Here is a 12,983-nt window from a genome sequence, read left to right as displayed (position 1 = left end):
GGAGATTGTTAAAACTTAAGCAAACACTTTAGCTTTGACTTTGGGATGGAACAGCCAGGTGGAGCCCCACAGGGTTTTGTGTTCAAAAGCAACTAGGTATTCGCCAAAATTATTTTTCACCAACTGAGCAAGAAGGGACCAGATGAAAAACTTACACCTATCTGTGTAAAGTAGGCTTTGTAATTTCTCAATATGGATTTCAGAAAAAGATCTGTCATCTCCCACCTCACATCTGTACACAACACTACCCGATACACTCCTCTTGACTTGTGAAATAACTGAGTTTTAGATAATTTAGTGAGTTTTTGAATATTAAAAACGTAAGTATGAATTAAATAAATCAACATCAACAGCTGTTTAACAGTGATAAAATATACTTTTATTTACTTTGTTGAGTCAGAAGGTCGTAAAAAAATTATTGCTAAAGTAGATATCAGGCAAACAGAAAGGTGCTTTAGAAGTCCAGTTACCTTGGAGTTTATTTAAACTAAGAGGAAAAGGTCATAATGTTTTCATGCAATACATACTTGGTTCTTTAAATAACAATTGTGACAAATAACAAAGAATTATGGAATGCTGCACTTGTGATCCATATAAAACACCAACATTTTGGATTGTACATAATTTAAAGAAATGTCTCAAACACTTTTTGAAATACTGTAGCAGCCAATACATAGAGGCATGCCTTAGGTGGGCACGGGAATGCAGTTTAGAAAAGAAAGAGAAATATCACACTGGAACTACCCAATTTCTTCAAAATCACTGAGCAAGAAAAGCAACATTGAACTTCCATACCAATTTTACACAAATTTTATACAGTACCTTGACTTAAATCCAAGAGCAAAAGTTAAGACTCTCCTCTATTTTTGGTAAACAACTGCATGGTAAACTTAGATGACTTTTCCCCCTGGATTTTACCTGGGAGTGGCCTTTTTAATTTTTTATTTAAAAGAGGGCAGGTTTGGCACTTTTATACTGATGTCACCAATGTTAATATTTCTTGGGATCTCAGGAAGATTCATATTCTTTACAGCTGATACAGCACGGGCTGGAGCTCCCGCTAAGCCAGCCTGTATACAGAAGCAAATAAAAGAAAAGAAAATGTACAACTCAGGTGTAGCTCATCAAAAAACACTAAAAATGGAGGACAATGATAAAAGGTTTTCATATAACAAGCTTAGAGAACAGATGGTAGTCTGAATTGGTATGGGATGGTTACTTTGAAATTCTAATCTATAAAGAGAAAACAGTTGGCACATTAAAAAATACAGTGAATACATGCAATGATAAGAATGTAAAAATTAGACACAAATTAGCCTGTACTACTTAGATGTCATATCCAATATTCAAATGACAAAAACTAGATCTTCACCTATATCTTCACTTACTGACTTATGATATAAGCACGAAGCATATTTTACATTAGTTTCCTTTTAAACATCTCTTGCAACAATCATGATAGATTTGGGGGTTTTTTTTTGCTTTTAAAACAGCATTTATTATCAAAATGTCTGTGAAATAAAAACAAAGTAATAGATCATACTTGTTTAGTTTCTTTACGTAGGGCCAAACCCTTAAAACGTTTCAAAACAACAAATTTTTTATTTTAAAAATTGTGGAGGCTCTTCTAAACTTTTCTAGGGAAGTTCTAAAACACCGGGGGGGGGGGGGAAGGGGGCAATCAGGCTTTTAAAGTAAAGCCTCAGTCCAAAGAAAAGTTCTGCCTAAAAATGAAACTGCAACAAAAGGATCTTTCCAACCTTCGATGCGTTAGAAAAAAATACAATGAATGATTAAAAATACTCTGTCACATAAAGTATATCCAACAACATTGGTTCAGTTTACAATATACAAATTTGGAGAAAGAAGAGCATAAATGCAAAAGATAATATTTATATAAATAAGTGAATTTTAAAACTTCTACTAGCATTAGTGTACAATATTTCACTTTCATCTTAGTAGGGATATTTGTATTTTGTGAAACAATTTTGAAAGAAAATATGATAAAAGAAAAATGCATATATATCATCTTTCTCAAATAGCTACAAGAGTCTTCATACTTTTACGGTTTAAGTTAGATTTAGATTTCATCAATTTTTATTCAGGTGATATGATAAAGTCAACAAACACATCTGAATTCAGTGGCATACATCATCTTGACAAAAGCAGACAATTAGGTAACAAAAACAAATCTTCCATTTTGCTTAAATCACATATATGAGACAACGTCTGTGTAATTAGAAATTACTAGTTTTAATGTCCCTTTTTGAAATTTTAGGTTTTTTTCTCTTATGTAATCCTACCTCTTTTGTTAATTAAAATAATAATAATAATAAAGCTGTTACCTGAGAAAAATCTTGACTGATACAAAATAGGCCAGTGTAAACTATTTGCTGAATAAAGGATACAAACATTGTTAAGCAATGAAATAAAAGCCACGGATTATCAACTCAGAATTGGAAATAATAGAAAAATCAGTAAAATATTATTAATAATAGATATGGTCCACACAGGCAATGATATAAATGAAACACTCCATATCCAATTAAAGAATGAATAGGGCTGGAGTATTCAATTTTTATAATTTAATGGAAGTAAGTTGTTTTTGATTGACCACTACATTTATACCTACCTGAAGCAATGCAGTTATTTTTATACCCCCCCAAAAATGTTGGAGATACGAATAAATATCGTTTAGGGTAGCATGAATCATATTCAAAAGGGTCTTTAACCTGATTATTTCAAGTTCAACATCTAGCTACTGAAATTTAGAATGGTTTAGGATCAAAGAAGGATCCAGTTCAAAGAGGTTTACCATCTTGTCAAGGCTCTCTTCCTTTTACCCAAAAGTATGTTGTCAGCCAAGGAACAAAAATTATTTTACAAAATTATAGACATCCTGGAGCTAGTATCAGTTTTCCAGATAGAAGGATTTTGTAATTTTTCTAATTAAAAAACCAATTTGCCACGATTTTTACTTGGATGGTGTCTCTACAGGGCACAAATGATGAGTAGACTATAAAAAAAGTATAAGATATTTGAATATAAATATTTTAAAAGGCATGAACTATTAGAGGATTTTTATTATTGAGATAGAGAGAGAGAGAGAGAAGGTAGATATGTGTGTATGTTTTACTGGATGCTATGATTTTACTTTTATAAATAGTAAAAATAATTTTTTTAGTATTAAATTAAAATGTCATTGTCAAGAAGCCTTCTTTTCCATAATACCCTGTACAATGAACAGCTAACCTGAACTTGAGTAAAGAAAATGAGAATAAAAGTGCATCCTGTTAAATTTCTTTAGATTAAGTCGTTTCTTTGTGACCAAAGATGGTGTCGACTGTTGGCTGCTAATGAGAATACATAAAGTCAATACAGCAATTGATTTAAATAGCATATATGTGCCAAGTTCTTATTACGTAAAACCAAAAGAAGTTTCTAAGTACAACAAACTACAATTCCTCTAAACATAAGCAGCAAGCCATAAACATGCAAAGGATGGCCACTATTCAGAACACGCAAATGAATTAAGAGAATCAAATTATTTCTCAAGCATGTTCAATACTTCTGTGTAGTATGTCATGAATTAAAATGGTAGGAAATAAAAAAATTGTAATGCATACTTCAATTTTTAACTAAACTAACATTTTAAGAAATCAGATTTTGCAGAATATAAAACATAAAAAAATATAAAAAGAACTGTTGATCAGTAAGTAGGTGCTAAAATGAGTTATATATAAAAACTTAGGGCTTAAAAATAAAAGACTTCTTAAGTAGTCAACACCAGAACTGCTATAAAACAAATTTCATTTTCAGACTTCCATGAAAGTTAAGTCTGAAACATTTTTATGAAAGAATAAAATGTAAAAGAGGTAACTTGCCATTAGGAGATCAGTTTGCCAACAGAGAGGTATAAAATAATTTTCATCTTAGTTAAGATTTTTTTTTTAGTAAGATATATTCAAAGCAACAAGATAACTTTTACTAATTCTTTTTTTGAACACTAAAATTTACAGAAATTAAGCTTGCCTGACTTGTTAGTATTATGTACAATTGAAAATGTAAAATTAAGATATTTCTGACAGTACAACATAGCTCTTAAAGATTTAAGATTACACAGTTGACACAAAGCAGAAATAAAAAGAATGAAACCCTACTGGAGAAATAACTTGTTTCCATCTATGTTATTATACTCGAGCACCACTATGGCAGGTAAACTGCAGCCACTCCACTAACAAAAATAAATATATGATCCAAAGCAGTTAAGAGTATGAACTGGATGAAAGAATGAAGTACAGTATATAAAAGAATGGTCATGTTTTCTCTCCCATGAGATTAAATAAATTAACAGAATTAAGAGAAAGAAAACAAAATGAAGTCTGCAAGTATACCAAAATGAGGCCAAACAGATAGAAGACTTATACAGACATACTCTCAGAAATTTCAAGCACTTGAATCACAAAGATAATAATGGATGGATATGATTTGTTTTAGATTTTGTTTTTAAATTGCCAGACCCAAAAATAAACAAAATATGTGCAAGCAAAAGTGAAAAAGCAGCATTACTAAAATATATTTCAAAGAATCAGAAGGCTCCCTTTTCCTTATCATGCAATAAGCAATTAACTTTCTTGAGGGGAAAAGGAAAGAATCTAGATATTTATTTAATCTAAGACATAAATTAGTATCCTACCATCTTAAAATATTTTTTTCAAGCTTGAAATGCAGAGTAAGATGGTAGTGGGAATAATTTGTACATACTAAAAAACTTTACCCACCCTTCCTGCTGGAAGGTGCTATATGCACATTCATAATTTTGACCTAACAGCAAAGTGAAAGAACATCAACATTAATAAACACAGTATTAAATGGTTTCAGACTCAAAATCATTAACAAAATAATGGCAGCTTTTGAATTCATGTTTTAAGCAAAACAGAAAATTCACTATTTTAATTTATGAATGTAAGGTAGAATAGCTTTTAATCTGGGAATTTGTAATAGGCTTGCTCTTTGCTTTAAAGGCAGTGCTTTAGTATTTCAATTCCAAGGTTAGAAATGCTAGTGACAACCCTCTAGTGAGTAAGAACTATAACATTTTATAAAAAATTTTATCAAAACTAGAATATTTAAAAATTTAAAAGCCTTCCAAATTATATAATCCATTTAATATAATCTTCATAGTTTTCATTTCTAGCACAGCATTTGCCTGTGTGAAATAAATATAGCAGACTAATGCCCAATTCATGAATTTAATGTAACTAATTCCAACCACTACAAGTGGAACTCAGAGGTCCTCAACATAATTTTGTAGAACAGAGTAAACAGCATGTCAAGGTAAGAAGCAGAACCAATTCACAAGCTGACTTTCCAGCATCATTGTATTAGGGCCACTTTTCTTATTCTCCGCTCTTTGAAAATAGATACTTGATTTAAAAAAAAGAAGAAGAAAGCTAACTACTAGTTCTAGTGATGGAAGTTAAAGAACCGAGTGGTTCTTTGCTAGAAAATGACAATTTAACATAAAGACTAGACCACAGAAATTGGCAGTGATTTGGATCAGTGGAATAAAGGAAACAATTATGTATTTTCTATTCCAGGGATAAAGTAACACAGACCTAAGGACCACAAGTGGTACTCTCAGCTTCATGACAGAGCCTACCATCTTGGGATAAGAAATTAAAAAGCCACCTGTATGTTGCCACTTCTCAAACACATCCAGAAAGATACTTTAGTGGCTAAAAAGCAATGCCAAATTCTCAGTGGCATTTTTCTAATTAGTAAAGTGGGTAATCCAACTTGTTGAATTTACAGAATTTTTTTTCCTCTTTGGGACTCAATAAAGTATTTTCACTTTGAAATTTTTTATTTGTTTTATTGATTTTTATTATTTATTTTTTATCATGTTATGTTAGTCACCATACAGTACATCATTAGTTTTTGATGTAATGTTCCATGATTCATTGTTTGCATCACTTTGAAATTTTTAAATGGAGGCCTATAAGCACTTTCATTTTTCATTGTGGTACAATTTTGTACAAAAAAAAAGCTGTTCATCATCATTTCGATTGAAATTTTTTTTTAAAAATTTACACAATTAACTTAGGGTGTAAAAAATGCATAGGAAATGCCAGAGAAAATTTAGTTTTATAAAGATGGAAGTCTATTAAAAACATTTTCAGTAAAAGGCAATATGCTTTGTAAAAATGTCCAAGGTTAACAATATTTTACTGAGTCTCAATTATGGTGTTTGGAGGTCAGAAGGTTGCTACCCTGGAAATCCATTTTATTTGGGTCAAAATATTTAATTCCAATTTTTAGAACTTTTAATTCAATTTTAGAAGATTTGTTATCTTACACTTTTTGTTGGCCACTTTTAATATGCCCTTGTTAGTCAAAACCACAAAAGCAATTCTGTTAAGATTTTGGACCTGAAAACCATTATGTGGGGAAAAAAGTACTATTTAAAAGTCACTATTCTAAGCCTTCACTGTTTCTCACTTTGTATGAAAACTCTAAAGGTTCAGCTTTTGGTTTTCAAATGCACAGCTTCCAAAACCCAGCAGGGATTTTATGTTAGAATCCTAATTTAGAAAGACGGAAAAAAAACTGTGAGAGTTAAATTAAGATTAATTCTAACATATGATTTTTGAAATAAACTCTACATTTTTATATAAAGTAAACTGTCATTTCTACAAATGTAATTTGTCAGTTAAATGACAATGTTTAAAAAAAGAACAAAAAATTTAAACTTTCCTTTTACGATGCAGGCAGACAAAACAGAACAAACATGACATCAATGAAACACTAGTAAAATACACTAAGTCCAATAAAAGATGAAGAAACTACAAGGAGAAACTAGAATGAAAAATAGGCTACAGGGACTACATGGGTTCATTAACACAAAGAATTTTTGAGTCTGGCCTAAATAATTAATTGCCTTTGACATCATTTTGCTTTCCCTTCGTTAAAGTACAGTTTTCTCAAAGTCAGCAATACCTTGTCTACCTGTCCTGTCTGGGAGATTGAAAGATAAAGGTCTGTAAGAGAGAAGAATGGAAAGAGCTAGAAAGATCAGGATGTTCGGAAAAAAAGAAGACTGACTTTTAAAAAAGTAGTGACTATATTCAGACCCATTTATGCATCTTAAAAATAACATGAAATACACAAAAGCTAACAAGTCTCCCCAACCCCACCCCTCTACCTCCACCCCCAGGGAGTCCTTTTACTTCTTGGAAGATTCCTGAGTGCCTCTTTACTTCCCCCAAATCCCATCATCCTCCCACCCAGCTGAAACCCTCCTTTGCCCAGAACCCCGTGTCATAGCAGACCAGTTTTCTGTCAAATCAGGATAGATGGACATACATGCAGAGCATATCTTGGTTTGTCCTCTCTTTAAAGATCTGGGAGATCTTGGCTTCTACCTGTCTAGCTTATTGGGAATTAAACTGGTTCACTTTCCATTGTCATTGGAAATATACTATCTTTAAACCAAAATAATAAAATCTTTGATTTCCGACAAAGTAAAGGCAACTAGATATAGCCATGCTGTATCTTAAAAGTGGTATCTTAATTATACCCAGACTGATTTTTAAAAGATAAATGCTATTCTAAATATCACTTAAATTAATCTTAAAAGTATGATAACCAGGTCTTTTCATCAATCATGATATTCTGGATTTTAATTATTTCTTGACAAGTTTTTGCTTGCATAATAAATTTTAACTAAAATTTAAGGAAGAGTCAGATTAATTAAAGTTTACAGTGTGTTCTCAAATAATTCTGGATTATTCTGCAGTCATATATTTGATATATTTATCCAGTTTAAGTAACATGGAAACGGATCCATATGAAAACTGACATTTCAATGTGTCTGGAATAAAGGTGGTAGTCTTCCAAACATACTATGAAAATTACTGAAGAATTACACAAAGTCAACATTTTTGGCATAATTTCTTAAAATATGATCAGGATTAAATGGCTTCATTTTGACTCAAAATCCTACTTTGTAACTAAAATATTAGCAGACATCACATATAGAGAAACACTTGATAAAAAAACATAATGTTGTGGTCTACTCCCAGATTTAAAACATGTTTTCTAGTAAAGGAGAAAAACTCATTTGTAGCAGATAACTGCTGACTGTACAAGTTAAAAGATGATCAGCAGATGAAAAATAGCAGTACCTTTTTCACTGTATTTAAAACCATTTTAAATAGAAATGTTTCTGTGAAGAGATTTTAAGTTACAGTATTCTATTTCCATTGAAAATGTAAATTTTGTATTTTACTGCTCTTTACAGATAAGGAAAAATTGCCTCATTAACAAAGTTTTACTGGACAATCAGAAAGCAAATATCCATTATGCAATTATTATAGGTCCTTCATGACTTTTATCAGTATTATAAATAGCAAACCAAGGACAAAAAGAAAAAAAATTAAAAAGAGGACACCATCAATGAAGTTAAAGAACCTGGAATATGAACATTCCAGATAAAAGGTCAATATATTTTTTACAGATGATTACACAGAAGTCACAAATTACCACATATCCATTCATTTTTGACAGATTATCAATGGACTATGTCACTGTCTTCTTGGCATTTAGAATCTATATCCATAGGTTTTTGTAAAGCAAGTTTTAACAGATTATATAAAATTTGAGTTATCACTTAAGACTTTATAGCTCAGAGGTTACATTAAATCTTTTACCATACTAAATAATATAAGGCAAACCAACTATACTAAATAATATTCTGAGTTATTTTCCTTGTCCTAAAACAAAGCCTTCTGTATTAATCTAGTTTGTTTTTCCTTTTCAAAAACCAGTATTTTAAAAACTGGCTGTAGAACACATAAAATATAACTAGTTATTTAAAAGAGTCATAATTCTAAGCTCTTCACCATTACAAGCCTCTCCTTTGGGTAACTCATAGGGATGGGAAATTGAGATATAGAGAAATGCAGGACTATTAAAATAGAACACTGGAAAATGCTTTTATATAAAGCTTTAACTGTTTCTAACCCTCAGATTTTGGATTTATCCATCACCCTGTGTTTCATTCAATTCCAGTGAGCATAGCATTCCATTAAACTGATCCTTTAAAGTGCCAACAAGATAAAAATTCTTTAGAACTCACCTGTTGTAAATTAATGCTAGCATATTTTTAATACTTTGCTGCTTTTATAGTAATGATTACTTTAAATCAACCAAACACCTGAGCTTGTATTAATAATTATAAATAAAATTTATTTTTCTAATCTTAGTTATGACTATAAATACCAAAGGTAACAAGTATAGTGTTGAATGACATGTCACAACTATTCATCTTTCTAAACTTCTGCCAGAGTAGTAAGAAACCACCAAAACAATGTGAACTTCAGTGGCTCAGCTACAGTGCTTGTTATTGATATTCAGCCTAATACTTGAGGAAAGAGTCATGAAAATTCTAAAGTAGGATTTTATACAATGCTAAAGTGCTGGTTGATCCTCATGTACCTAATCTAACAGCACAAAGCTAAGCATGTGTAACTAACCAAATCTTTCTCCTTTAGAATGCAGAAAAAGCTATCATTGTATAAAATATGTGACTTAGCCAACTTGTCAGTGACCTCTGGGGAGGATCCAGAATTAAAAGATTAAGGCAATGAATTTCTTTTTTCACTGTTCACTCAGGCTTGCAAAGCACCAATTATAACTTACAACATTACTTCCTCATGAGAATTCCATTTCCTCTCCTCTCTTTTTTCAGAAATAGTTCTGTGACACTAAATTTATATATCTTTAAAATATCAGGTCTAAGATTTCCTTGATGATTACTAAGGTTTTGTAAAGCAAATACTGATTTCATTATTCAAACATATAATTTCTTTTTTAAGCTGTTAAGAATCTGAAATTGTGTTTATTACCTAAGGCAGTTAACAACCATGGCTAAAAAAAGAGAACATGAAACTATCAGGTAGATAGCAGTCACAAAACATTTAACATACTAAGATATGTATATTCCATTTTTAAAAAACTGAATAAGCCTATCAGCTGTACTTAAAGGGTGATACTGAAGGACAAACAGTGAAAGCTACACATCATGCAAATTTATGATCATGCTTACTATCTCCATTAACCAGAGCGCTTTCCATTCTTACCTCAGATTTCTCCAGTTTATTTTGTGCATCAATTTGAGTAACAATCTCATTCATGTTGGTCTCCAATACCATTCCCCCCATCACCATTTCTGCAAGAATATTGTGAACCTAAAGGGAAAAATAATACATGTCCATAAAGAAAATTCACTACAAAAATGTTTCATCATTCCAGTAGCTTTTGTTTCAAACACTGCTGTGACTATTTCATAAGTATGAAGTTTAAAATAAAAATAATTTGGAGGGCGCCTAATCCACGTTTGCTACTACAATGCAGCCCGAGACAGAGAGCCTCTTCAAATCTTAGTTTAATGGGCTGTAAAACAGGTATTAATAGTGTCTCCTTCCTGGACTGTTGAAAAGATTAAATGAGGTCATCCATGGAAGTGCTCAGAACAAAGTAAATGATCAATAAACACTACCTCTTACTGTAACCAGTTTAATGCTAAAAAAAAAATTATCTACAATGGCCTTTATGCCAGATTCTTAGCCAATAATTATTAAGTTGTTTTATGCTCAAGGCATTTAATGAAACTATGTGGCACTGTAACAAGCTCCTGATTGAAAGAGAGTAAAATTTCTTTTTATTGTAGGTACTTTAATAATGTTTTTGTCCCAAACACATCCATATATGTAATACTTAGATTTTTTTAATCATCAAATATACATCTTAACAATCACTAAAAATAGCATCTTCCACTGGGGAGAAAAAATATAATCCAGGTGTTTTTTTCGTAGGTAGTTACTGAATCAAAAATCACCAACTCAAAGCTGAATTAGGGTATCACAGAATAGCATACCCTGCTATAATTTAAAAAAAATGTGGTGGCATAAAGAACGGAGACTCCGAAATTAGGTATGAATACTGACTCTACCACTTATTGTATGTCCTTTAGCACACATGCACCTGTTACCTTATCTGTAAAACAGAGATAAAAACAGTATAGACACCTCATACGGTCATCAGAAGAATGAAATATTTCATGCCAAGTATGTAGCATAGTACCTAAAAGATACTATAAGGTAATTTTAAGATTTTTTTATTTTAGAGAAAGAGTGTGTGAACATAGGGGTAGGAGCAGAAGGAAAGAGAGAATTCCAAGCAGACACCCTGCTGAGCGTAGAGCCAGACATGGGCTCCATCCCATGACCCTGAGATCATGACCCGAGCCAAAATCAAAAGTTGGCTGCTTAAGTGGCTGAGACACCCAGGCACCCCACATAATTTTATTTTAAACAAAAACTGGTCTTGGTTAAATATGTAATTATATGATTCAATTTTCATTCCTTTGTAAGACTGCACACAAATGTATTCATGATTTTTAAATCCCATCATTTACTAATTTTTCATTTTGGAAAGATGGACATCTCATGTTACAACTCTTAAAGAATTATAGAAATTACTTTTCCTAGAAAACAAAGCAAAATCAGAAGCCACAACTGTTTTAAAAACTAGTGCTAAAAAAAATAAATAAAAACTAGTACTAAATATCATCATTCCTAACTGCGATCCCTTTTGTGACTAAACACCCTTATTGAAATGAAGTTTTGGTGCTGCACTTATGGTATTTAATTCTCACATTAACCTTTGTTACAGTTGAGAGAATAAACCAGCTTGCTCAAGACACATAAACGAATATGTAGCAAACGATTAAATTAAAACCTAAGTCTGAGTGGCCCAAGTCCTATTCTTTGCTTTCTTCTGTTAACAATAATACATGAAGTTGATACAGCAAATTAATTTTTAGTCATAATCTATGAAGGTTCAATTATAGGTCAAGGTGACTGGATGATAAAATATAATTACCCTACAACAGCTAACAGGTATCATATGGAGGAAAAGTGTTCAGAAAGAAAGGCCATGGCCAGTGGACAGATTCGTTAAGACTTCTGTTTTAGCAATGGAACTTCCCCTCTTCTTTTTAAAACAAATCCTCATGAGAAAGCACAATTTGTAATGCTGATAAAAATTCAGCAACTCCACCTACCCCACTTTGCTCAGGCTTATACATTTACTACTGCCTTTCCAGAAATATCTCAGAAACACATGCAGATTAGTGGAAGACATAGATTTCAGTATTATAGAAATGTCTACCAAGGTTAGAGGTATTAAAATATGAGTAGTCTGCAGATGTGGGTCATATGCAAGAAATTCTAAGAACATATGTCAACTTAATAAGGACCTGGATGTAAATTTGTCTTTAAAGTAAAAATAACTCCTATGAAAGTAAATTCAAAAATCTTGAGAAGATAAAAAAATACAAATGAGAGCCTGTGAGCTAAATCCTTAAGCATAACCTCATTTATTAGAAATATAATAAACGTTTAAAGAATATATTCTAGGTGAGGAGGTACTATACATTATGTAGAAATTCCAGGAGGTAAACAGTATGGAAATGAGAATTATTAATTGGGAGAAGAGTCCAACATTATCAAGGTCATGGTGTTCAAATAAGGTATGGAGGGATCATTTAGAAGCTATCCAGTGACAGAAAATTTCATGTTCCAAGAACTGGGAGGAATTTTCGGCAGACTTAATAAGAGAAAGAAGATGATAAAAGCTTTGCTTTTAGCTTAGCCCTAACACATATGGCTGACATATTCTAGTATTTTGTTTTACAAATTTTACCTAAAACAATTTTTTTTTTAAGAGAGAGAGTACGCAGGAGGGGGGTGACCAGAGGGAGAGGGAGAGAGAGAATCTCAAGCAGGCTCCACATGCAGCACGGAGCCCAACATGGGGCTGGATCTCACAACGCTGATCATGACCTGAGCTGAAATCAGGAGTCAGACGCTTAACCAACTGAGCCACCCAGGCGCCCCTTACCTAAAACAGATTTTAAT

At 31.9% G+C, this 12,983-nt stretch overlaps 1 protein-coding gene across 3 annotated transcripts in view; it reads right to left on the bottom strand.

The window, feature by feature from the left end:
- Positions 1–356: 356 nt before the first annotated feature.
- The window catches only part of AP3S1 (adaptor related protein complex 3 subunit sigma 1), a 66,703-nt gene continuing 54,076 nt past the window's right edge, over positions 357–12,983 (bottom strand). Inside the window, exons 5-8 of one of the 3 annotated variants that reach the window (XM_088023237.1) lie at positions 10,143–10,250; positions 2,621–2,758; positions 2,017–2,033; positions 357–1,072 (exon numbers count right to left, since the gene is read on the bottom strand). In XM_088023237.1, the coding sequence (XP_087879363.1) occupies positions 1,009–1,072; positions 2,017–2,033; positions 2,621–2,758; positions 10,143–10,250 (327 nt within the window). In that variant the 3' untranslated portion in view covers positions 357–1,008. Of the gene's footprint in view, positions 1,073–2,016; positions 2,034–2,300; positions 2,394–2,620; positions 2,759–10,142; positions 10,251–12,983 lie in introns of those variants that run through there. The other 2 variants (XM_028092637.2, XM_088023236.1) reach the window with 2 other exon arrangements.

The sequence above is a fragment of the Eumetopias jubatus genome, unplaced genomic scaffold (assembly GCF_037043125.1).
Source record: "Eumetopias jubatus isolate StellerSeaLion01/CBP00866 unplaced genomic scaffold, mEumJub1_p1.0 scaffold_5, whole genome shotgun sequence".
In the NCBI taxonomy this organism is placed as follows: Eukaryota; Metazoa; Chordata; class Mammalia; order Carnivora; family Otariidae; genus Eumetopias; species Eumetopias jubatus.
Note: the sequence above shows the minus strand (reverse complement) of the source record. Positions and strands in the feature narration are given on the sequence as shown.